The following is a 26,119-nucleotide window of genomic DNA, read 5'->3' as shown; positions in this document are numbered from 1 at the left end:
TCCTTTTTTTTTTTTTTTTTTTTTTTTTGAAATGTGAACTATCCGTAACCTACTCTGACCTACTTAACAGAATCCATGTACGGAGACTACGAATCGAAAGGTTAAAAAATGCGCTAAAATCGGACGATTTCTTCGAAGTAAACGAATCACGAGAAGAATAGAGGCGTACGGCTTGAAAGCGTCCGGCAGTAGTTCAGTCGGTAATTTGGCCGACCAATTTAACGATCCAATCTTTCGTCGCCCTAACGAAACGTTACGGTTCGCACGATTCGTTTTCGTTCCGTTTCGCTTTACGCTAGTCTAGTCTGTTCCTTTCCGCGATAACAACACCAAAGCGACGAAAACGTCAAACTAATTACCGATATACTCGACTAAATTTTGCTTGCTACTAGAATCGAAGTATTACGCGGCTGTCGTAGTTAAGGTTGAACGAACCTCGCTTCGTCCGACGAATTTCCATCTCGGTTAATCTTATTAATCGTTAATCTTAAAAGAGAAAGAAGCAGCAGCCTGCCCCTGCTTGGATCCATCTTAAAAATTCTTTCCTCGAATTTCTATAAAACTGAATTACCAACGCGCTCGATGAAACCACCAGTTGCGTTTGAAGCGGACCCAGGAGAGTCAGGACTAACGACGTTTAATAGGAGATCGAATCAGATCGGACCATCGACATCGACATCGACGTCCAATTTCGTACACCGTGAGACGAGTTTCGTTTCACGGACTTGATTCTAGAGTTGGCAGAGAATAGGCGAGTTATTCGACCGTGTGGTTTGGCCTGTTTTAGATGCTTCGCTTTCTTCGTATCTGCACATGGGTAGACACAAAGGATACACGTATGTGTGTACTTACGTATACAGCGAGTTGCTATTTCGGGTAACTGACAAGCGTTTCGTGGGGTTGATGACGGCGCGGACGTGGTTTGATGCCGAGAGTGATGAGAATGGTTGTTCTTGGACGAGTGAAACGATTGCTGCGAAGGTGGCCGTCGGCCTCCGACCACTGGTCCCAGATTAATGCCGCCAGCGCCGTTGTTGCTGCTGCCGGCACTCTGAAAACCGACCAACAACATTACCAACGATGAAAGCGATTTCACTAACGCGACGTTTGTAGCTTTAAAACGTAGCGAAAAGTAAAATTAGAGCTGCGCCGGCGTGTACGCGTGAATTAGAAGCGACAACACGGTGGGGTGAAAGCCGATTCGATTAAGCGACGCGACACCGCTACGACGAGAGACAACCTGCTGGCAATAAAGGTCCACGGGAAGCCAATAATTTTTCAGCCACGATATCAGTTTCTTGAAACGTTATCCTACTTATTATCGGGATGGTTAGATGGGCTACCGTATCGTTTCCCATGCTGGTCACGAACGCGTTACTTAACCACGATCCTCCAATAAGCGATACGCGTGTCTCATCTATCGTAATCACCTTAAATGCTGTTTTGTCTGTCGAACGGTACGACGAGAAAAACTTATCCTTGCTTCGGATTAAACGATAGATATTACGACTAATGAGGTATTTGCGTCAAAGGTACGGTCGACGTACGGTTGTTGGCAAACTCTCGATCGAAACGCGAATTTATTTATCTCGGAGCTATATCCGAAGCAAAATCGTTTTGCCATGGTTTCGGTTAAATTTCGGTTAAATTTCGGTTAAATTTCGGTTGATCTCGAGCGAATAGTCATCGGCCGAGAATTCGATTCCATTTTATGGTGTATTTTATGCTGATATTTTTTAGGGTGTACGCACGATTCGGGATTAAATTCGTCTTCTATTTCGAGTCCGCTTCGAGCGAAAATACGGCAGCAACTTTGCGCGAATAAAGAAGAAAAAGTAGGAAATAAAGCGAGCAGAATTACTTTTGCAATTGTCGCGCACATAGATTCGGACATTGGCCGCTGATACGCTACGGACAAAAGTGGATAAAAGTGGCATGGTTTCCGAGCGCGAGTAACGATTTGCAACTTGAACGGGCATATCGATATCGCGCGAACGAGCCGAACGATGGGAGGAGAATGTAGGTTAACCAACGGCTCGTCCAAGTTATTTACACCCGATCACGATGAATCGCGAGAATGGACTTGATCGCCTCGTCGACTAGGAGACGAAGGAGAATGCGAGGGAAATTTGTGTTTCCCTATCGTAGAAAAGAAAAGAATTCGCGTCGCGTGACTTTCGACGCGACCGTTTTCGTTCAAACGCGTCCATCTTTATTCGCTTTCTATCGTAGCATTTTCACCGAGAACGATCGAACATAGAAGTCACAGTCTCTCGTATCTTTGTACAACGTTTTAGATTATTCGACGTAAATCGCAGCTGTGGAATCGGCAAACGTTTTGTCCGAGAAAACGACGATCGTCGTCAAGTTACGACACGATTCGCCGCTTACGCGTCTAGCGTATAAGTCTGTAAGCAGAGTTTGCGTATCGATCGGAGGAACGAGCATCGCGTTCGATCTTTGCGAATCGTTCGGAAAATTGCGTCGTTCGATTAAACGGCATCCTATCTTTAACCGTCTAAAACGAATATTCGCAAAAGTACGAAACGGGAGCTTGATTCGAACGAAGAATTTCAATTAGGGTAGAAAATAAAGATGCAAACGCGAGGAATGAAGCGTCGAAGAGAGTTTCTCGCGACAGAGCCCCGCTTCTTGTAACAGCTTTTCTTCCCCTTTACGCTTTATAACGTTATCGTAACGAGAAGAATCCCGAAACTCAAAATCAAAGAACCGTCTCTTTATTTGCATCGTTTTCTTTTCGCAAATTTGCATCGTATTTATTAATCGTCGAACGGTTTTTCGTTCGGTCATTTGGTCGTGTATCGCGGTATGATCGATTCTTTGGGAGGAAAGAACGGAAAAGAGTTGGTTTCTTCGATCGGTTAATCCAGAACACATTCGTGAACGATAGAACGAATAATTTAGTGCCGCGAAACGTACGAGTCTCGCAAAATTCGTCCAACGTGATCAAACACCTTCTCCTCTTCTTTTTTTTTTTTTTTTTCTTATCGGGTCACGGTCTATCGAAAGAGGCGCCTCGTTAAAAAAAAGCGATATCGTTGGTAGAGTCGACGGAAAAGCGCACGCAAAGTGTGAAATCAGCCAGCTTTATGCAGATTTCATGGTAATATCGACTGCGAGAGTGTGTGGGTATCGAGTATACGTGATTCGATCATCGTCCCACTTGGACTAGAGCGGCGCGTGGCGTTGATAAAGTGAGCCGGTATATCATCGGGTGACCCTGGAAACGCAGAATATTTGAATAATTTATGATAAGAGAATAAGGAGGTGCAAGCGTGACACTATGTCGAACGGAATATAGCAGGGGGCCGTAAATTATAATTGCCGTAGTGACGCCGCTAATGAATACCGTAGATTTCAGTGCTATACCGCCGGCACCTCGTACGCTTTTCCCCATGCCGAGCGTATTTCGTTGGAAGCGAATTAAAATTTATCGCCTGGTCGATAACGGATACCCATCCGTTAAAGGAAAGAGGATTATAAAACGCGAAGGCAATCGAAGCAACCTGAAAGCTTTACGGATATTTTTTCTTTGGAACGAAATTAATTAGGCGAGCGAATGCGCGATACTCGTTCTTTTACGAATCGATTCGAACATCGTGAAAGAGACGGGCAGATTTGGTTCGTAAACCTTTGAACGAACGATTTTCGGTCGACAAACGGAAGCTCGAAGAGGAAAACAGATCTAGCAGAAAAGCGTATTCTTCGAGTTTTCGTAATAGCACCGATACGACACGCGCGAATACAACCTGCTGTTTCTTGCGCTTGGCAACGAACCACGCTCTAGAAAAGCGCTCTTCTTCTTTTCATTTTCAACGAGTTCCGCCTCGATGGTTCGAATTAGCTTTGCGGGAAACGAAATTGCACGGAACACGATATCCACGATGTAGATGCACACGGTCGTCGCGACCTGACGCGACATCACGCGACGTCACGCTCCTGTCGTCCAATCGATTCCATTTGTCGTCTCGTTACGATAACGTTATATTCGCAAGCTAAACCGTCGCGTAATACGTCTCAACGATCGATGCTCCTGCCAGTTTCTCGATTTCCATTTAACAAAGCGTCGACCGAGATCGTTGTTAGCGTTGTTTCCTGACAGCCGTTGCTCTCATTCTCCCAAGTTTCTATCGTTCGATAGATTTTGGTCGGTTGGTCGATCGACAAACTCGTCGTTAGCCATTCGTTAAGCAGTCCACGTTTCCGACGCACTGACACGCTGTAATTTCATTTAAACGCCATAGTCCGATGTAACCTAAATACGGTTAAATGCGATTTAATCGCCGACAGAGTTGACACGAAACGTACGCGTACGCGTACGCATACGCATACGCATAAACATACACATACACATACGTAGTACGTTCGGATCGTCGAGTTAACTTTGCTTCAGGATCGATAAAACGGTGTTGCGATTGTAAGTACTCGTGCAACGTACGAGCGGTCGTCGTCTCGATCTTAATACATCGTGCGTCACGCGTCCTAAACCATTCGTTTCGTTGCTTTCGTTTTGATTATTCCGTTAACCGATATAGCAAAACGCTCCGTACGATTCTTTAATCCTACGTTACGTTCGCGTAATACGAAATATATTACGTGCTTTAACGTAACGATAAAGTCAATAGTCAGATAGTCGATGCGATTAACGCGAAATTACCGATTCCGTGAGTTTCGAATTTAACGCGTTTCATTTGTAGCGAATATTTCTCGCACGTACATATGCACACGCACACGCATACGCACACGCATACACCTGTAATACTTTGAATATCGAAGAAAGAAAGCTTTGATATTCGACGCAACGTTTCGTTGGGGGAAGCCTGCGTTTCAGAAAACGAATCAAATTAAAAGAAACCGTGTTTAAGAACGCGATTAATTACCAGTTTTTGAAAAGGCAATTTCGTTTCGTCGTCGACGGCTTTTTCATTTCTGTGTGTAATAACACGAGTCACGTGGCTACGCCCCGTTTATTTATCGAGAAGCACTCGATAATTTTCTGCCAATGACAGATTTATCGCGACATTGGCAGAGGTAGGATGGGAAGAGGCTATCGCGTTCGAACGAATATCAGTGCGCGTTGCGGCGAAGAATAAAATCGTTTAGCGATTCGTTCGGCACCGTTCCCGCCCCCATGCATCCACCTACCATTGATTCGTCGTACCGTCGAAGACAAGCGAACTATTATAAAAGACAAATCGACGAATGAAAGTGTACCGTCGTGCCGAGCAATCGCCGTTTACGCTCGAATATCGAATCAGAGAATATCCATAGAGATGGGAGCGATTCGCTGTCGTTAAATTCGCATCTTCGAACGATCGTGGCAGCGTGGTTCGTTGTACGGAAGGACGTTTCGATCCGGTTACGGAGCAAAACGACGCAGATCGACGTATCGTAGCCGAGCGATCGAAAACTCCGCAAAGATGAATGGCGACGGTTACGCAAGCCGAAGATATTTATACGTTGATCGAAAATAGCTGATTCGCGGTTACCGACCACCGGAAGACGAGTCCAGAGGGGGAAAAAATCAACGAGAACTCGAGAAGCAATTATGCCATTCTGTTTCGTATCGGTGATCGATCGTCGTTGCGTTTGGTCCGGCGCCGATGATTCCGTGTCGCAAACGGGAATAAAATTTCGCATGCGAGAACAACGGTCTTTCGTGACACCTTAATTTACTTGCGGTGATATCGTACATATATTTAAACCACCTAGAAACAGTTATGCCTTCGTGTGATCGTTTCCCTTCGTTCCTTTCATTACGACCTAATTAGTTGGAAAACCCGCCACTCTTCGAAGAACGCTACGCCTCTCATTTTTCCATTCTATTACCTTTCGAAAAGTTCTTCTTTCGAAAGTTTGATTTTCCATTTGTCTGCCCTTCTAAATCCTCGATCTTTTTCTCCGATACACGCACAGACACGCATACACACACACACATACGAGGTTTTTGCGTACGTTGGCTATATCGAAAATTACAGTTGGCTCGAAAAGTCCGTAGCGTTTCTGGCTCGAACGATATCAAGTTGCGCCGTGTCTAGTTAACCATATCGAAGAGAATTATTTTTTTTTATGAATTTCCGAGAAAATACGAAACGCTGAATTCACCGCTCCTAGTCGATGCTTCGGCGAAATAAAACGTTGGAAATTTCAACGAGATAATTGTGTATCGACGACAAGGACGAGCAAACAGAGTACGTCTGGCAGAGCTCAGGTGGAATATGCAACTACCGTACGCTGGATAAATCGTCTAAATCGACGTTTCGTTTTATATACGCGTGAAAGATAAAAAGATTTGATTTATACCGGGTCTCTACTTACGTCAAAGTAGATAGATTAGCCAAAGAGACGCGAATCAACGTGGAATTGTCGTAAAATGCTCGTCTAGCCAGCCCAGTTACCATCCTTTCATCGCAAATACGTCTTTTTACTTGCTCTCCGTCGCGTCCCTGAATCTAATTGCAAGCTACGCGTTGGTTTGTCAGCCGCCTTTGCTGCTATGCGCGTTACCAGGTCCAGAACGGACCGCCGTCTTTTTTCTCTCTTTTGTTCTTCCTCTTTTCCGTATCCGTATTTCCGTGTCCTTCTTTCCGTTCCATTGCGATAACAAAGTATCGTTGGACGTTGAATCAAGTTCACGCTACTCTCTCAGCTTGCTATCACACTCTGTTGCCGGATTACGTCCACGCAAGATTCCTTGTTATTATTCGCTCGTCGCTCCGCGATGGCACGTTATACATTTGTAACGGCTAAAGATAGATAAAATTTCGCTTACACACGATGCGTGACACGAATATATATATATATATATATATATGTATTTTTTATGAGTACGTTTATAGTTACATTTTAAGACTACGGTCAATTGCACGCAATATCTCGCGTATCGAATCGTAAATCGCACAGCGTCAAATAATCGTATCGCGTAAAACTTTGCGAAACCAGCGGCGATGAATCTGCCTGTTACGTCGTTAGCCCGTTTATTGGCTAGACGCGTCCGCGAACGGACGAAAACGGAGGAAAAACGGACAAAGATGGATCGAATTCGGGATACGTAGCATCGCGAACGTACGTTACCCCGATGCCAACCTAAGCTACCTAATGCTTGCCAACGCTTTTAAACTCTTACGAGGTTATTCGTATGTGTTCTACGCGATCCATTCGATTTAGCAGACGCAGCTATAAATTGGAAGATTCGAATCGAACGAACGTTAGAAACGCCGTTCTGTCGCGAACGTTTTTACAAGCCACAGTCGGATCGGATCGGTCGAACGGATCGACTATTTTCGGAATTCGTGATACGTTCGTTCGCGCGTATGTACACGTGTTCACTCACGCGTGTAAAATCTAAATTACCGAAAACGCGGCAGACTATCTCGAAGTTTACATAACGTTGAAGTAGCGTCCTTTAGAGACGCGGCAATTCGGAACAACGTTTTGCGCGTAGCGGCGCGACGATTCGTCGAAAGTTCATAGACTCGAACCAATCTAATTTTTCTGGCTATACGCTATTGCGAAACTCGACGTTTGCGTTGGTTTGCTCGTTGCAAAGTTATAACGAGTTTCTCTGTTTTTAGTCGTTGTTGGCCGTGTTGTCAGATCGAATCGATATAATTTAACGCAATTCGATCTATGTTTTCCGTGGACGGATAAATTGGCACGGATAAATGGCTCGAACGAAGAACGCGTCAAATACATATTTTTGAACGAAAGAAACAGCGAAGGTAATAAATACGCGAATCGTGTACCGTTTGACTGCCCGTTAACGATAATAAAAAGTCGCGTTAACGTCTAGGATCAGATGTCGTATCGGAGGATACGAGTTAATCTCGTTCTCCTTTCTAATTTCAGCCTATAGTATAGTATAGTATAATATATTTTAGTATAGTATAGTATAGTATAGTATAGTATAGTATAGTATAGTATAGTTTAGTATAGTTTAGTATATAGTATAGATGTCTGCCGATTGTAAGCGAAAGGTAGGAGAAGTAAAAGGTTCGAAAGGATCGAGCAAATTTAAGAGGAAGATATATGCGTATTCGTTAGGTTCTGAGCGATTGAAAACACATTTGCGTTGAGAAGGAGAAAATCGATTTGAGACAGCCGGTCCAAGTTGGCACCTATCGTGGCTACCGTGTAATATATTACTCCCTCTGTATACGCACGATCCTCTGGTCCGATTGGGATTTTATGTATCTAAATAAATGTCTTCGGTCGGAACACTTAATCCACGGGAAACGTTTAGGTTAGCGAACCACATTATTCGAACATCATCGTGCCGGATTAGAAAAAATAACTCGAACGTTTGAGCTTCTTTCGAAAAACAAGTGGAGCCCGAGGGAAACGCTTCTAAGCGTGCATTTCACCGCCGATGTTTGTCTTGCACGCAAGAAAAACAAAAATACAGTCCAGTTACGAGACCGAAGCCAAGCGCGAAGACGGCGTGCATTGAAAATAGCGACGTCCATTAACCGTCGAATCTTCGAACGAGACGATGAGAGGGCGTCGCCTTTTTTCCCCGTTCGATTCGTCGCTGGTCGCTGGAAATACACGCGCGCGTGTCAAACGTTTTTCTCGAAAGGGAAAGTTAGCCAAGAAGCTGTGGCGCTTTCGCGAGCGAAAAACTGATTCGCGATTCCGATATACGTACGTACCGTTTCAAACGTAAACTTGATATTTTCCGTACTCGCGTGATTCTTTGTTCGGGCGAACAGCTTTTGTAAAAAAGAACCGCGTCGAGAATGGTAACGATGCCAACGTGCGTGCCGACGCACAGACTCGAAGAGTAGGTCGATGATAGGTTCGGAACGTTTAGGACGACGTTTCGAGTATATTTCGATCGTTACAGTCTGCAGATTGGTCGGAGTATCGTCGTTTCTCGCGATAGAACCGGTTCCCTTTGACTTTCCTATTACGAATAATATAAAACAGGCTTGGATCGAGTCGAAATCGAACGATATTAAGAATAACTTTGTACGATCGACGCGCGGTCCGATGAAAAGCCAAGTTCGTAGGATGAAAGTGAAACGATGTACGTTCTTACGATCTTACGATCGGGTAAACGATCGTAACGAGATGGAAAAGGATGAAACGTCGCGAGTTATAACGCGCGAGTTATAACTTAAATACTCGACTTTGAAAGCGAATTATTTTTACGAAAGAAGACGGAAGCGTGGGATAAATTGTAGCCGATGTACGCGGCGGCGCCGGTCGCGTAGTTACCGTTCGTACGTGTGACCGATAATTATCGATGTTTAACGTTTAGCATCGATTTCGTATTAACGTTCGAGTTTGCCCGGATCGAACGACCTTACGGTTACTAGAGTCGAACTAGAGAACGACCCTACGCGTACGTACGACGTACGATGGAAACCTAATTTACTAAGTTTATCTCGTAATCGCGATACGTAACGGTCTAATCTCTCGATAACCGTCTCGTCTCGTCGGACGATCAGTTTCGATCGAACGATTTTCACTCACCGGAATCTGATTCAGATTGATGTCCGACTGTTCTCTGCTCGGGTAGTCCGTGGACGTGGTCGAAGACTGCTTGAATCGTCTGCTGAACCTCAACAAGTTCCTCATGATCATAGTGTTCATGACGATGATGAGTACGAGCGGCGCGATTAGACTGGCGATGCTGTCGATTATGCTGATTATCTTCATCGTCTCCAAGTATTCGACCTTCAGATCGCAATAATCCTCACCGTCCCTGTTGATCACTCCGGCCGTGACGAAGGAGTAGGAATGACTGGCCAAAGCCAAGATCACCAACACCAGCACGATGGTCTTTGCCCTGGCTATAGTGCATATATGAGGTCTGTGCAGAGGGTACTGAACAGCTATGAATCTCTCCACCGTGAACGCAACGATTAACCAGACGCTCAAAGAGCTGCAGACGGCGCTCACATAGACCAACGTTTCGCACCAACCCTCTTTATTGAACACCTTCCATCCTAGCGTGTTGTTCAACCAAACTAAAAGCAAAGTGACTAAGAAGCCAAAGTCGGCGGTGGCCAGGGCGGCCAGGTAATAGCTGGAGCTTCGTATTCTCAGATGTGTGTTTAGAAAGACGACGCAGGACAACAGATTGCCTACCAAGCCTAGCAAAATGATGGAGGGAATGTAGTACTGATGAAAGAAATCCAGTAGAAAGTATAGAGCGTGACAAGCTTCTATCGGTTTCTCCTCGAAATCTAGGCTCGAATCGAAGCTTCTGTTTCTGTAACCGTAATGCGTCAAATTGACCCACGTGGTTGGGGTGGCGGCGGACCGTCGGGAACGTGCAGATACGTCTACGCTCGAGGAGTCCTGAACGCCGCATCTCGTACGTGGATTGTACGTGGACGCGACGGACAACATCTTTCCTTCTCTTTACCTATATCTCTTTCCTCTCTTATTTTCCATAAAACGCGCCGATCTGCCTCGAAAGATTCTCTACGAAAGATTCGAAGCGGCCTCGATTTCCATTTTCTATTTTCACTCGCGATCTTCGCTCGAGTTTTCGCAACACCGATCGCAAGATCCGACGATCCCGTCTCTCCGTTATCGGTTCGTCGTTTAAAAATTTCGCTCGCCGACCGACTCGAAATTTTTATCGGTCCGACGATATTCCAACAACGATCGCGACTAACCAATTTTCCTGATTATTTCCAATCAACGAATTATCCAGCTTGCCGAGAGATTCAACGTAAGTTCGGAATACTATCCGGAGCGCTATGTCCGCGCGAGATTACCTTGGTTACTCTTTTAGTTAGCATTCTTGCGCGTTTTTCTGCCAGTATCGTGTCACGATCTTGCACGACGATAAGGTAAATCTAACGAGAAAAGTTTATTAAATTCACGGAGACGATTCGCGTGATAACGGAAGCTGGGGCAGGACGAACGATCGGATCGAAAACGTTCGACTTTCGACGACAACGGATCGTCCAATTTCGAACATAAGAAGGAATATAAGGTGTTTCTTAAACTTGTTGGTTCGAGTTCTTCTCGGATATCGATCGACGGTTTTCAGTAACGTTTAATATCTCCTGAAATTCCTCGAATTCTTCGTCCATTCTCTCGACGGTCGTCCGTTTGTTTGTTCGTGAAAGTAGGAAATATTATAAATATCTGTCCACTCGTGCGGAGGTAAATTCGGTTGAGAACGTTCGATTCAGAACTGGCGAACGAGTGACAAGTGTTTCCAACTAGCTGTTGAAAAAAAATATTCCTCTCGTTTCGTTCGTAGATTTAAATCCCACACAATGTCAATAAACACGGAATGTTTCTAACTGGTGGCGTACGTGTGGCACGGATCGATTTACTTTGATATTCTTAGATCTCTGAAATCTTTCGATTATTCCACCAAACTGACGTATCCGCGATTGTATCGCCGGATACCGCGACTGGTCTCTCGATCCTTCCAATCGACACGGACAACGTTTTAGCGAGTAATTGGTCGACCGACGACTAGTCGGCCTTCGATATGCATCGCGTTCGCAAATTCGGAATTCGCCGATGGGAAATAACCGCCTCAGAATTTCACCAACGGATCTTCGTCTCGATATCGCGGAATGTTTAAAAAAGTGGCCGCGAGGTAATCTCTGGTAATTTGGATCTAGATGGTAGAAGAAAGATCGGTGGTCTGGTCCGAAAGGTTCTTCGAGGCCTGTGGCGTTTCAGCGTGTTCGCCTTTCGGAGTCTGTCGACGAGCGACCAAGTAGTCACGAAAATAGTTCGTTCCAAGATATCCTACGCCCTCCGTATATCACGCTGCGTATTTTTTCGAGCGGCCTACGAAACCTTATCTCCACCTCTATCTAATTACCATAAAATAGAGCGTCACTTTCGTTTCCGTGCGCTACAGAGCACGGAAGACGATGGTCGGTGCGATCGGAATACGCGTGTCGCTCGATGAATTCCAGCGAGTCCGGGTGGTCGTTCGGATGGTCGTTCGGATGGTCGTTCGGATGGTCGTCGTTCGACGATCGAGTCGGTTTCCGTGGAATGGTAAGATAAGCGCGATCGCGCCGCTGGATGCGCCAATACCTGAAAGTGGAATGCAACTGAAGGAGACGAGTATCGATCGGATAGCCTGCCCGAAAACTATCTTCGTATCCGACGAAATCTCTCGAGAGTCAACGGCGACAGCTTTCTCTGTTCGAGCGATTCGCGAGCTTGCGCGAACACTGGCCGAGCAACGCCAGTTCCTTTCTTTCAGCGTTTCGTCTTTTTTCTGCTTACGTTCTTTTCTATTTTACGCGTTGCGCTTTTTACTCCGAACGGACTCGTTCGGCCCGCTTTCCAACCTTTATCGCTGGCAGACTTGAAATTCCTTTCTTCCGGGCCAAGTTGTTTCCGCGTTATTCCTGTCTCGTGGGTCAACTTTTCCGTTTCGATGCTTGTTTCTCTTCTTTCCCGAGCCAGCGGCGTTCCAGTTCTTCTCGTTGAGAGAGAGAGAGAGAGAATCGTGCAGGAAGCTAACCGATTACAGCTTCGCGTAAATTCCACTTCGCGATATTATCCGTCGTCCGGGATATTCGCACACGGTTGCGAATCGAAAATTTCATCGGAATACACATAACCCGCCTACTTTTCTTCTTTTCTTCCTTTTTTTTTTCTTTTCGTGAAAGTAGTTTCGAAATTGCAGATTTTTTCCCCCTATTCTCCGAGAGTTTTCTACGGCGTTTCATCGAACGTTGAACGCGTCGTAATCATCTTAGTTCGTACGAGTTTCGACAACGTTCCAGCAAGCGTATCGATAGAAATTCGAAGAGAAAAAAAAAGGCGGTTTTGCTTCATTTCCGTGCACACGGAGGATCTAACGCGTCGTTCGATTCACCAAGGCTAGGATAGCGTCTGATCCTGGATCCTGTCATTTTCATAGGATCCCGCGATATTTTAATTATTCGACTCGGTGGTCGATCTCGACGCGGTGTATGACGCGGCCGTTCGTACGTTCAACGACTCGTTCGGATCCGTCGCAGGTCGGTCTCGATTTCATCGATGTCGATCGCGCGCAAAGCCGATCACGCTACTTTTACCTACCATGTATCGTCTTTTACCATTGCATCGACGAGTACGAGCAAACGTTCGGCTGTTTGATAATAATATTTTTCATTCGCTAGCTTGTTTCGTTGTGTACTTGATCGAAACCGTCGCTGTTTAAATCTATCGCCGATAGAAGCGGAATTTGATTTTAAATTACACGTAGATTTTCGATCGAACGTACAAATTCTGTATATCGTTATATTATACGTATGACGAGAAGACTGAGATCTTTCGTTTGCCTCGAAATCACTGAAATACGGTTTTGTTCTTTTCTTTCTATTTTTTTTTTTCTTTTTGTCTTAGAACGTGGTTAAATTAATGGCAATTATATGGTTCAACGAAGTAATCTAGGTTTTTCATGTGGCGCGATATATTTCGAGGAGAAACGGTCGACGAGAGCGGCGGTATCGGAGCGTCGTGCAACGAGAAACGACGTCGGATAAACTGGAAACACGATTCACGGTTTCGACGAGTTTGCCGCCTATCGAATTCCTTCGCATGCGCTTCGCAAGCTCTCTCGGGGGGCCGTTGGACGACGCGACGACGCAACGACGCAACGACGCGACGCCGTGCCAGCGGCATCCGAAGCCACGACGCGCGACATCCGTTCGTTCGCGCGATTCACGCGTTCTCCGACCTTGGCTTGCCTTCTATCGGTCGCGGATACGGTTCGTATCGTGCCGCCGTATGTCATTGAAAACCTAAAACGTAAACTAACGATACGTAGAATGAGAAAATCGTGGTCCGAATTTTACAGGATTCCAGGCTTTCCAAGCAAATTGTCGCAGGTGCGATCACTTTCAATCTCGATACCGACGTAAATGCGTACGTCTTATGGCGGATCGAGCAACTCGTACGAAACGAAAATTACGTCTCGCCGAGCGATAGGCGACATCTGGCAAAGTAGTATACACGTATCATAACGGACCAACTTGCAGTGAAACGAGTCGACGCGCAACCAAGCAACCACGCTCTCTCTCTCTCTCTCTCTCTCTCTCTCTCGATTCGAAAGTTTTTCCATTGCAATATTCGAAATTCGATAAAGCGGATCATCGCGCGCTTCCTCGTTTCGCATCGAATGGACCGTGTAAGGTCGTTACACACACGGAACGTCATTTCGCTGGAAATTACCGGCAAAGATACTTTAACGTCCGAAGAAGAACCTTATTTGATCCTATGCATCTCTGACGAGGCATTTTGCGCAATTTTCCCGTATTTGCCTGTATCAAGGTCTGACTCGTTGCGAACTTAATTAACCCGGATCGTGCAGCTTGCGAAATGCTACGCTGTTTTCAATTGGACGGAGCCACCTATAAGAATCCTTATACAACGTGCGTATCTTCGCGTACTCGTACGTACTTTATATTTATTTGTTTCAAACTATATTATTATTGCTATCATCGATTATTTGGATTATTTTCTGTTCCGTTTCTTCGTCGCTACGTATAAAAGAGCTGAAATAATATTTTTTCTGGATCTGATCGTTTAAGCACTTGATTCTCTGCGTATATAGGTATACTTATCGATATGACAGATAGGAGATACAATATCCTGGAAGTGGAGAAAGAAGCGTATCTTGGTTCGTTTCGTTACGCCTTGTTGCAGTCGCTTGCGTCCGATTAAACGAAATATCTTCCTTCCTCGACCAGCCTGCTTTCTGCTCCGAATAACGCGAGAAAGTGACGCGAGAAAGTAACGCGATATGACGAAACGACGAAATTGATCGATAGATTTTCTTTTAACGCTTCGACGCTAACGTGCTTTTCGCGTTTGTCGCAGTGCTACGAGGTTCTGAAGGAAGCGTGCACGAAACTGAAGGGACAGCTACAGCCAAGCGGCAAACCATTCGCGACTGTGATCACGCATGTGTTGAATCCAAAATCAATTACGATGGGTCAGCTGTACGGCGAATACGATCTCAACACGCGTGAATGGTGAGTGAATGACGAGCGAAACCGGGATAACGGTTCGAACAAAGTTTCCCGTCTCTTTGAGAGCTGTATCGCGCGTACATGCGTGCGAAAGAAATATCGCTCTTAGCAAGGCGGAATATCGAACAAGAGTTTGCGAACATCGGTAGCTGTGTAATCGGAAAGATGCCGGGCATCCGGAATTTAAACGCGGTACGCCTATATCCTCTATAGATATTATTAGCCTTTTCGTATTATCGATTATTTCGACGCTGTGTTATACCAAGCGTTTGCTTATACGACAAACTTTACTTTTACTTAAATATAGACGAACCTTTTTACAGTCGGTCGTGTTTTTCGAATGCCAATGCGAAAGCTATTTCTCGTCGTGCGACTGATCGTGCAACTAGTTTAGGGGCAATTTCGTAAAAATGCGAAATTCATCGAAAGAATCAGTTTCGCGCTACCGCGTATTTTTGTTGCATGAAAACGTCATTTCAGAGAACGTATCGGACATATATTCGGCGAGTACGCGGATCACGCAACGCGATTTTTTCTATTTTAAACAAACAACGGAGATTGCCGTTTACCGCGAGCTTGTCTGTTCGAGCTTGAACAAACAGGCGAAAATATTGGAAGAAAAATTCTCTTCCGTGGAAATTGCGTCGCAGTGCGAACAAACTTCTTTCCGTGCGTGTCATGTTTTACGTTCGAATTTTCGGCATGCCGCCGCCATAGAAGTCGTTACCGTTGGAAAGTGGCGCTTACAGTCGAGAGAACTAAAAGGAAATGCATTTTCTTAGGACCGATGGAATTTTCTCGACGTTGCTCAGAGCCGGAATAGCCGCGGACGATTCGAACAAACGTTGGTACGTTTTCGACGGACCTGTCGATGCGCTGTGGATCGAGAACATGAACACCGTGTTAGACGACAATAAGAAACTTTGTCTAACGTCCGGTGAAATAATGAAGATCCTGCCAACGATGACGATGATGTTCGAAGTAGCCGACCTGAGGGTCGCTTCGCCGGCTACGGTTTCAAGGTTAATTCGCAAAATAATTCATCGATGGATCGTTGATAGAACCGAATAACCGACGTAAATCGTAACTTTGATTAACGACTCTTTTCGATCGTTAACGCGATAAACGACGATAGGCCGATATACGAACGCACGAGTACGTACGATATAATCGGAACGTGAACGAGCCTCGATCGAGCGTCGCTCAACGCGAACCAACGAAAGAAAGAAACAGCGTGTTTACGTTCGTATTTGGATTTACATTTATTTTCATCCTATATATTTATTTATTTGTATTAAAAAGCGTAAAAAAATGGGTAAAAAATGCTTAAAAAGCGCTAGCTGGTTAGTTGCGTAGCGATGATAATTCGAGGATTTTAATCGATTTTAATCTTTACCCTGATGATCAGATGCGGCATGGTGTATATGGAACCGGAAGGTTTAGGTCTCGATCCCCTCGTTAATTGCTGGTTAAGACGATTGCCCAAAGTAAGCGGTCTACGGATAAGCAACATTCGAACGACTGATCGAAACTTACACGCGTTGTAGCTAGCACGTAACCGTATAATTACAGAATATGTCGGAATACGTGGACGAAATCGCCGAATTAACCAGGCAGTTTTTATTTCCCGGGCTGAAAGTTCTACGCAACGATCTACGAGAAATCGTAAACACCGTCGATTCCGGGATGGTACAGTCCTACATAAACTTGATGAACTTTCGGATTGGTCCGATGGCTGGTCGAGACGGGAAACCTCCGCCGAGTGCCAGTTTCCAACAACTTATCCGTAAGAATTCCCCTGAAATACTTTTAACCGTTTTTGTCTTTTTTCTAACTTTGCTTATTTCTAGCGTTTAATTTAGCGTTAAGAGGGAAAATTGTGGACATCGCGATGCTAGAACAGCGTAGAACCGTGGAATAATTACTAGTTTGCCGCTATCTATGACGTACCATTCGTAGACTCTACCACTATCTGCCACATAACACATTCTACGTACGTTGCGTCTACCGCCTACAAGCTACACGATGCTACCTACGACCGTTACTAACGTAACGAGAAACCCGATCGCTCGCAATCGGAGTTAGCGTGGCATAAATAACGGAAAAGCGGCGAAAACGCATTTTTATCGTATGTTGTTCTCTTTATCGCAGGGATGCCTTTATCGCGTTGTTGTTTCGACTAAGGAAAGCAAAGATACGCCTCCACCTACCGTACGTACGAAACCTTGGTTGAAATCGGCAATATCGGTTAATATCGGCAAGCTTCCGTTTAAACGTTTAGCCGTCGCGAAAAGTTTGTCCTTTCGCGTATATAGAACCTTTCCTATTACGTTTGTTGATGTAACGTTATCGGATTATCGTCGAAATTTTCACCGAGCGACTATATTTTAAACGAGCATTACGTTACGTGTCCGATTTCGTTCGATTTTGTGGGAAGTAGCGGGACGAGATATTTTCATTTCTGGAATCTCTGCGCGACCTATTAGATATTCCGTGAGAAAGCACGCGATAAGCTTGATAAATCTCTGTAGCGAACGATAGGAAAGTTGGTTGGCGTAGAATTAAGCGTGCGAGCGTTACGAAATCGGTAACCTTGGAACCCCTCGTGGCTAAAAGAGATAAATTACGAGGGAGCATAATTACCGCCAGGACGACGAACATGTAACGACGAAAGTAGATCCATCTTGCAACGACTAATCGCGTTTATCAGGTTTGTCGGGTTTGTCGGGTTTATCGGGTTTATCGGGCGAAAGTCAGTCGCCACTTTGGAGACGACGATAGTATCGTTGCAGCCGGTCTGCTGTCACCTTGGGCAGCTTTCGCTGCAGTCTGGAGTCTCGGTGCTACCAGCGACTATAACGGTCGTCTGATATTCAACGAGTGGACGAGAAAAGTGCAAAAGGACAATCGCCATGCTTTGCCGTTTCCCGACGATGGTCTGGTGTTCGATTACAGGTGTACATCTTTATCTCTCTTCTCTTTGCCTCGTTTTCTCCGTTTCAATGACGATTGTTTGCCGTAGATTGCACGACGGAGGCTTCACCGATCCGATCGACGGCCAAGAACCAGTCGCACCGAGATGGTACAAATGGTTGGACGACGTGGCTGCGATCAGCATCACGCCAGAGATGAAGTTTGCCGGTAAACAGCGAAACGTGGTAAAATAAAGATACTTGGTCCGTGCGTAATCGTTTCGTTACGATCGCGACAATAGACATGGAAATACCGACGATGGACAGCGTAAGAAGCGCGACACTGATCGGCTATCTGTTGATCAACAACTCGAACCCTCTGTGTGTCGGGCCAACCGGAAGTGGAAAGACGCTGACCGTAACGGCGAAACTTTCGAGGAACATGCCGAAGAAGTTTATTTGCGACTTTATCACCTTCTCTGCCAGAACTAGCGCGAATCAGACTCAGGTACGGGATAGGTCGTACTTTCCGACGCGAAACAACGTAAAGAATATGCGGTGCGAAGGAGAAAAATTGAGGAGATTCGTTAAATCGGGAAATAGCCGGGTTCTTTTATCCGAAATTCGAAATGTCTAACTAAAGAAACTATTTCGCGGTTGCGATAAAAAGGATTTGATCGACGAAAAATTGACGAAAAGGCGTAAAGACGTGTACGGGCCACCGTTGCTTCGGCAACAAATCTTCTTCATCGACGATTTGAACATGCCCGCTCTTGACACGTACGGTGCTCAGCCTCCTATCGAATTGCTGCGACAATTCATGGACTTTCGAGGTAATTCGTTTGAAACGTAATTTAATGTGTTTCGGCGAACCGAGCGAGACATTTAGCGCGTTCCGCGATTGTTACGCGAATCGAGCCGCGGTAATGAAAATATTTCAGGATGGTACGACCGGAAGGAGATCGGTTCGTTCAGCCGGATAGAGGATGTCAATTTCGTCGGTGCGATGGGACCGCCCGGTGGCGGTAGAAATCCAATAACCGACAGACTGTTGCGACACTTTCATTTCATTGCATTCCCGGAAATGGAAGACGACGCTAAGGTAATACTTTAACGACGCTTTTCAGCCGGTTAACGATTACAGTGACCGCGTCGCATAGACAGCCGGAAGTAATTAAGAAACCAGACCAAACGGAGAACGATTAACGTCTGGCGTTGAAGGTTTTAACGTCTCGACGTGTTACGCTCTCGATTAACGGGATCTCGATTAATCGGACGAACGAAGATTCTATCGGAAATAGGAATTTTCCTGGCGTTGTTCGATCGTTCCAACCGTATGTTGGAACGAAAGCGACCGTAAAATCGATTTTTCGATACAGCCACCCCAAGTGCTAGGTGCGTGAAACCCCTTAAGCGCCGATGGCTGACTTCCATGGGTAAGTTCCACCACAGCCGAGTCGCGTTCATTTTCCTCGACGTTTATCCGGTTTTATTCCATCGAGTCGTCGATCCACGCCCACAAGGAATAATCGTGGCTCGTGAAAGAGACAAAGTATCGCCGGTGCCTGCCTCTATTTGTCCTCTCCCTCGTGCTCGCTGCAATTAGTCGTCGTAAGTCGTGCCACTGCCTGCCATAATTTATCTTGATCACCGATTTCGCTAGTAACGAGTGGCCATAACCATCAGCCCCCGTTCCAATCTGTTTCTTCCCCTGGTGTACGTTTTAAATTGGTCGGATCGGGCAAGGTCGACACGGGCACGCGTTACCTTCTATTCGGGGAGTGTACTTATACGCGTCAGGTATGCAACTGTTCTCCATAAAAACCTGGAAAATCTCCGTGCTGCGTTTTCGGAAGCGTAGCTCGTGCAAGACAAAAGTAACGAGAAACGACCGGTGAGCGAATTAACGTCCAAGTACGACCATATATGTAGGAGTCGCGTATCCTGTTTGACGATTCTTTCAAATTCTACGCGTTCGCTCCTTATTTGCCGTTCCAGAGATCCATTCGTTGGACGTATCGAAGAAGAACGAACAAGTCCGTTCGTTGTTTTCATCTTTCTCGTTCGCCACGTTCGTGTCGCCGCGAATAGTTGGCATTTTAGCCAACCACCTGTCTCGTAATCTCTGACGAAGAAACGCGCCAAAGTTTTTCAGCCGAGTCACGATCTTGGTTCGAGCGACGAATTTTAAAGCGCGAATTAACGAAAAAATACGAAAATCGTCCGATCGTTTTTACGCTAGAGACACATCTTTGGAACGATCCTGAATGCCTGGCTGTCCGTGACGCCGCACTTTGCACACATGTTGGACACTTTTGTGAACTCGACGTTGGATTTATATACCGTTATATGCAAGCAGTTGCTGCCGACGCCTCACAAGTCTCATTATACCTATAACGTTCGCGATCTCGGCAAAGTGTTCCAAGGAATGCTCATGATGAATCCGGCAAAAATAGAGGTTGGTAAAGCCCGTTCTATTGCTTTCGCGTCGTTTATAAATTTAACGGATTATTGCAACGCAGAAAATACGCGGTTCGTGCAGTATCGTGCGTGTTTCTTTGTACCAATGATACGAACGTTAACGACAGGGATAACCGTAACCGTACGAAACGTGTCTACGCGACGTAACGGCGTTAATAATATGCTCGTCGATGCGATAAAAGCCGATACAGGTTAACAACGATCGAGTGAAACGAACGATTTCATGCAGCGTCGTGAAAAATTATTGTTACTCTGGTACCACGAGAACGTACGAGTGTTCAGCGATCGTTTGGTGGACGACCAAGACCGAAAATGGTTCGACGACCTCTTGCGAAATACGATGAGCAGAGAGTTTCGGTGCGATCCCAGTGAAATCGTCGGCGACGTAACGTTATTTTTCGGCGACTTTGTTGGAACCAGCAAACAGTACGATGAAATAACCGATCGGAAGAAGGCAAGTGTTTATTCGTATTAGAGCGATACGCGTCCGTCGCAACCAACGATTCGTTCGTTCGAATAGACGCGGTCGTGTTTCTTCTTCTCGTTCGAATACGATTTCGATAACGCAAAATGTTTAGACAACGAATCTATTTGCGACTCTATGCACTGTAACGCGTAAAGAGTTACCGATATTGCTCGTAGATGGAACACGTATTGGAGGAATTCTTGGAAGATTACAATGCTTCGACAACGACACCCATGAAACTGGTACTGTTCCAAGACGCTATGGATCATATCTGCAGGATCAATCGAATCCTACGACAGCCTCGAGGAAACGCTCTGCTTTTGGGAATGGGAGGATCGGGTGACGTAGAGAAAATGTTTCGCACGATTCGTTGCTCGTCAAATTTTTCTACGTTTTTATTTCTTCCGTTTCTTTGCGCCAACCAACGCACGCACATTGCGTTAGAAATCGTGCAACTAGAAATCGTGGTAACGACAGCCGAGCGTACGGTTGTCAAAGGTGTCAAACGACAGCTGTCGAAGAGAAAACTCTTAGAACGATCGATAAAATATCGTGAAACTTGGTTGGCTCGAAAAAGCTTTTTACGCGTAATCCAGCTTTTTCCCAGAGTTCTTTAGGTTGTTTTTTTTTTTTTTTTTTGATAGCTTAATTTTGGTAAATCCTCGATCGACGAGGAACGCTTCTTCGTATCACCGCCATCTTTTCGAACATCGTTAAGCATCGTTATCCTTATTTAGGACGACAGAGCTTAACGAGACTAGCCTCGAACATGCAAGATTACGCTTGTTTTCAAATAGAGCTGAGCAGCGCTTACACGACGAGCGATTGGCGCGACGATATTAAAAATTCAATGATGAAGGCCGGTGTACAGAACCAATGTATCGTCTTTTTATTTTCCGACACACAGGTAGATTACGATATCTCGTTATCGATCGTTGGCCGTATCTATAAAATATCTATTTTATTCGATCTATCGCTACGAGAATTTTGCTTTGTCGAAAATATCGAAAATATAATTGAAATTCATACGATACGACGTAATACGCGCATCCTTCGTATCATCGATGCGATCGAACTCGAAGAGCAAAATTTTCAGGTATGTTCGAAGAATCGTAATAATTTCCAGGGTATACGGACGATACAGCGATAGTGGTCGCTATGTTCTTTTTATTTTCTATTTGTCCATTTTTTGTTTGTTATCCGTTCGAATCGACGGGCTTCCCTCGCGATCGATCGTAATCCGTTCGATAAATAGTACGCGTGTTTGAAAAGAAGGTAAAAGCTTGACAACGTATCGTTAATGGTAATCGTTTGCCTCTTCCTGTTTCGACCTTTCGTGTGAAAGTCGTGGTTGGCAGGCGAAATTTTTCTTCGAGTTTAGCTTTTAAGACGTTAGGTTAAGACGGTATCGACGGCGATTCGATAAGGATAAAGAAAGGAGAAATGATTTGTTCGCCGTGTCGTTCAGATAAAAGACGATTCGATGCTAGAGGATTTGAACAGCGTGCTAAACAACGGTGACGTACCAAATATCTACAAGGCGGATGAAATGGAAAAGATCTTTCATTCGATGCGTGGCCACGTGCAGGAAGCTGGCCTACAGATCAATAGAAGCAACCTGTTTTCCTTCTACGTGAAAACTGTGCGTAACAACCTACACGTGGTCGTTACTATGAGGTATAGTTTTTTCTTTCTTCTTCTTATATTCTTTTTTCTTTCTAACGAAATTGATCGTTTCGATGAATTTGATGAAAATCGAACGTATCGTAGGATCGTATAGCGGATGGAACCGATCAGGTAGTACGCGCCTACACGCATAAGAGATTGATCGGCGGAAAATCGGAAATTCATTTTACACGAAACGGAATAGAAATTTTCCGATCGATTAGCGATCGATTTTCCAACGACTCTGTAGAATTTTCTATGATTTTAATTTGCCAATAAAATACGTGGCCGTCGCTGTATATGTAGAGAGAAAGAGAACGGACGAGAGACGGCCGGGTAGATCTCGTCGTGGATACGAACGGCAAATAAAACGAGTTCGATATTCGGAGGTAGAATTTCGCGTTTCCACGTTTATACGCGAGTTTCGCTGATTTATCGTGGCCTTGAGATCGGACGCGTAAATCAAGCGAGAGAAAGGACGATTCGTAACGCGAAACGAAACGCTTCGTCCATCGATCGTTTCCTCGAAATTGACAAACGACCTCATCCGTACGTGACGTACATCTTTCGCTCACCTTTTTTCTCTCGTTCGTCGCTATCACGAGAATTCCTCTTAAATCGCGTTTACGCCGCAATTCCATCGGAATATTTTTATTCTTCCGTTCCTGTCGCCTAGATCGTGTAAATCTCCACTTTCGCTTTGTTTCGGTTTGCAAAGACTCGCTTAGAACCCTGTGTGCGTCGTTGCACGGTAAATTCGTTTGCGAATTTCTTTTCCCACCGACTTTGGTATATTCCCCCGTTCGTCGATCGAAGAATACAAATTTCAACGGCCTTTTGAACTTTCAGCCCGATCGGCGAGACGTTTCGCGCGCGTATCAGGCAGTTTCCAGCTTTGGTGAACTGCTGCACGATCGATTGGTTTTGCCCGTGGCCGGAAGCCGCGCTTCAGGTTCGTACGCGCTGCGACCATTATTTCCCACGACACGAGACTTTTCGGTCTTTTTTCTTTCGCTTCGGTCGACGATTTGTACTTGTTGGCGTTCGTGTTTCAGAGCGTCGCTATGCGCTTCCTCTCCGAGATACAAGACGAATCTATTACCGAAGACGCGTTGAAGTCGATCGTAAGAATGTGCCAATATATGCATTCGAGCGTGATCGATGCGAGCGATCTGTTTCTCAAGGTAAGTCGGAGTAGGAAAAATCGAACAGAGGGGAAAACTGGAAAATTCTTCGTCGTTATACCGCTTGCGTTACAAAGCTCCGACGTTAATTTACGCGACGCGGAAATACGAGTTTAACGCACGGCCGAATCGAAAGTTACTTCGAAGAAGAGAATATCGGCGAAACGCGCCTCTTTTAGCCTTTTATATTCAATGATCGCGCGGTGTCGAAATCTCGCCAAACAGAATCCTCTTTCGTCCCTTTCGAGAAACAAACGTTTCTTTGCACGTGTTGCGCGCGCGCGCGCCGTTGAAAGCAGCGACTTGCGTTTCGTATACGAAACGTAAAAGATGTAAAAGCCGCAGCGAGCAAGAACGAATCGAGTAATATAACGGGGGTTCGACGGGGCAAGAAAAATTTCGTTCGAACGTTCGATTCGTAAATCTCTCGTAAAGGAAACTAGGCGTATCGGGGACATGTTGTTATTTCGTAAAATTGGGAAACACAGCGCGACCGAGTCGACGAGACCGGCCCGATTGTTAATCGTTGGCGGAATAACGTAGCGAAAATCCTACGAACCGTGCTTCGTTCGCTCGTATTATCCGACAACTGAAAAGAAAAATATCGTATCGCGCAGGAACTGAACCGGTATAATTACGTTACGCCCACGTCGTATCTGGAACTATTATCCGGCTACGGTGATCTCCTGGCTAAGAAGAAAACGGAGATACAAACGGCGGCGGATCGTCTCGCTACTGGTTCGTATCAAAAATTTACAACCTTTTTTCGTTTTCCGACTCGTCTCTTGGAATCTCTTTTTCTCTTTTTCTTTCTTTCCTTTTTTCAACAACGATCATTTTTACTCTTTACTAAAAGGTTTACTATTTACTAAAAGGTCAATGGACGTTTTAGTAGATCGTATCGAGTTATCGATATAAAAGTATCGACGTTACATCCTCTGCTATAGGTAGTAGTATACGTAGGCGTACGTATATGTACGATCGAAAGCCACTTAACTTTGTCGATCACCTTGTACCTTTTGTAGAGGATTATTCGCGCGAGAACCGCTAAAACTACCTTCCTTACGCGATAATACGGTGATCGATTTGCTGCGAAAAAGCGAACGCGAAAAAAGCGAACGCGAAAAAAGCGAACGCGACACCGAAATTTCAAGAATCTTCCACTTTAACTTACCTACTTGGAATCGCTTTTTACGTTACCTGGTACGAACAGACGTTGGCAGAATTTCTAATGCGCAGAAGGGTTTTCGAAGTGCGGATCGCTTTCTCGATGCGACGCCTCTGCTTACCCGTTTAAATCAAACGCCCAAGCTGTTTGTCTTTTAAACTTTAAACGAACGCTCCTCCGCTGGAAATTACATCGAACGATACGAAAGAAGACGTTTTCTCTTTTACGATTTCTCGGTTGAAATCGTAGCTACGCCAACGTTCGCGCTTCAAACCGACGATACACTTTGTCGACAGCGTTAACCGTCCGAGGGCTTTTCGAAGAGGGCTTTCCTCTCTTAATTCGCGAAAAGACCGGTCAAAGTTTTAGACGTACGACTCTCGATTGAAAATTACGATCTCGAATCCCTGATCCGGTGCGTTTAGCCGGATGATGGAAGCACGTTTGAGGAAGTTGGTTAGCGAGCTGCGATAAACCAACGGTACTACGAAAATATCTTTGCCCTTAATTATTAACAGGAAAATAAGGACGGAAGGAACGACAAACGTCCAAGGAGGATGAAAGCGTAGCTTCCGCGAAGGGTCAAAGGTAAATGACCCGTGGCTGTAATTTTGGAGGTGATGAATTAAACGAAACCCGTCCGACGAAAGCTCGTTATACGTGGCAACTTGGAGTTATCGATTTCTACTACGGCCGAGCCATAAATATCGGTCGCGGAACCAACGAAACAAGCCTTAAAAGTCATCTGTTAGGAGCAAACCATTTTCGCCGAACGATCGACTTCGATTAATCGTATTTCTAATTTTTAACGTTCCATTCGGTTTATCGCCATCGTAATTTTCAAATATTTTTACGCAGCGATCGAATCTTCAAATAAGACTTTTCGTTATCGTCGCAACTTTAAACCTATCCGTTTGCGTTCCACTCCTCGTATTCTCTTTTATTTCCATTTCATCGTTATATCGCAGAAATCGACGTTTTACGATTTTTCTCTCTCTCTCTCTCTCTCTCAAGGTTATACTTACTTTTTCGTAATTTTTCAAAGAAAATTTGCCACTACGACGAATCTCTCGTAGATCGATCACTTTGATGGAACTTTTACGACAAAGTAGGATTTTATTCGACGACGAGATATTCGTTCCGTCGCCTTTCGATGTCGCGACTTATTTCGCAAATCATCGTCGTTTACGGCAAACGATGAAATTACATCGCCGAGCTCGCTTCGTCGAATACGGTTGGACGAACAGGTTGGCGATAAACGT

At 45.1% G+C, this 26,119-nt stretch overlaps 2 protein-coding genes across 2 annotated transcripts in view; one reads left to right on the top strand and one right to left on the bottom strand.

Annotated features, from left to right (window-relative positions):
* LOC105681110 (thyrotropin-releasing hormone receptor-like) overlaps positions 1-10,380 on the bottom strand; it is a 13,343-nt gene extending 2,963 nt beyond the window's left edge. The window contains exons 1-2 of the mRNA XM_012388720.3: positions 9,499-10,380; positions 853-1,051 (exon numbers count right to left, since the gene is read on the bottom strand). Of these exons, the coding sequence (XP_012244143.1) occupies positions 853-1,051; positions 9,499-10,380 (1,081 nt within the window). The remainder of the gene's footprint in view (positions 1-852; positions 1,052-9,498) is intronic.
* LOC100744141 (dynein heavy chain 1, axonemal-like) overlaps positions 1-26,119 on the top strand; it is a 54,896-nt gene that overhangs the window by 18,341 nt on the left and 10,436 nt on the right. Inside the window, exons 22-38 of the mRNA XM_033322179.1 lie at positions 14,830-14,984; positions 15,764-16,003; positions 16,390-16,468; positions 16,554-16,707; positions 17,735-17,936; positions 18,004-18,122; positions 18,196-18,401; positions 18,564-18,726; positions 18,835-18,995; positions 20,136-20,351; positions 20,604-20,828; positions 21,017-21,179; positions 21,578-21,747; positions 22,309-22,517; positions 23,355-23,457; positions 23,561-23,689; positions 24,307-24,427. Coding sequence (XP_033178070.1) covers positions 14,830-14,984; positions 15,764-16,003; positions 16,390-16,468; positions 16,554-16,707; positions 17,735-17,936; positions 18,004-18,122; positions 18,196-18,401; positions 18,564-18,726; positions 18,835-18,995; positions 20,136-20,351; positions 20,604-20,828; positions 21,017-21,179; positions 21,578-21,747; positions 22,309-22,517; positions 23,355-23,457; positions 23,561-23,689; positions 24,307-24,427 — 2,815 coding nt within the window. The remainder of the gene's footprint in view (positions 1-14,829; positions 14,985-15,763; positions 16,004-16,389; positions 16,469-16,553; positions 16,708-17,734; positions 17,937-18,003; positions 18,123-18,195; positions 18,402-18,563; positions 18,727-18,834; positions 18,996-20,135; positions 20,352-20,603; positions 20,829-21,016; positions 21,180-21,577; positions 21,748-22,308; positions 22,518-23,354; positions 23,458-23,560; positions 23,690-24,306; positions 24,428-26,119) is intronic.

Source organism: Bombus impatiens, unplaced genomic scaffold (assembly GCF_000188095.3).
Source record: "Bombus impatiens unplaced genomic scaffold, BIMP_2.2 scf_0581, whole genome shotgun sequence".
Taxonomy (NCBI): Eukaryota; Metazoa; Arthropoda; class Insecta; order Hymenoptera; family Apidae; genus Bombus; species Bombus impatiens.
This window is presented reverse-complemented; position numbering and strand designations above follow the sequence as displayed.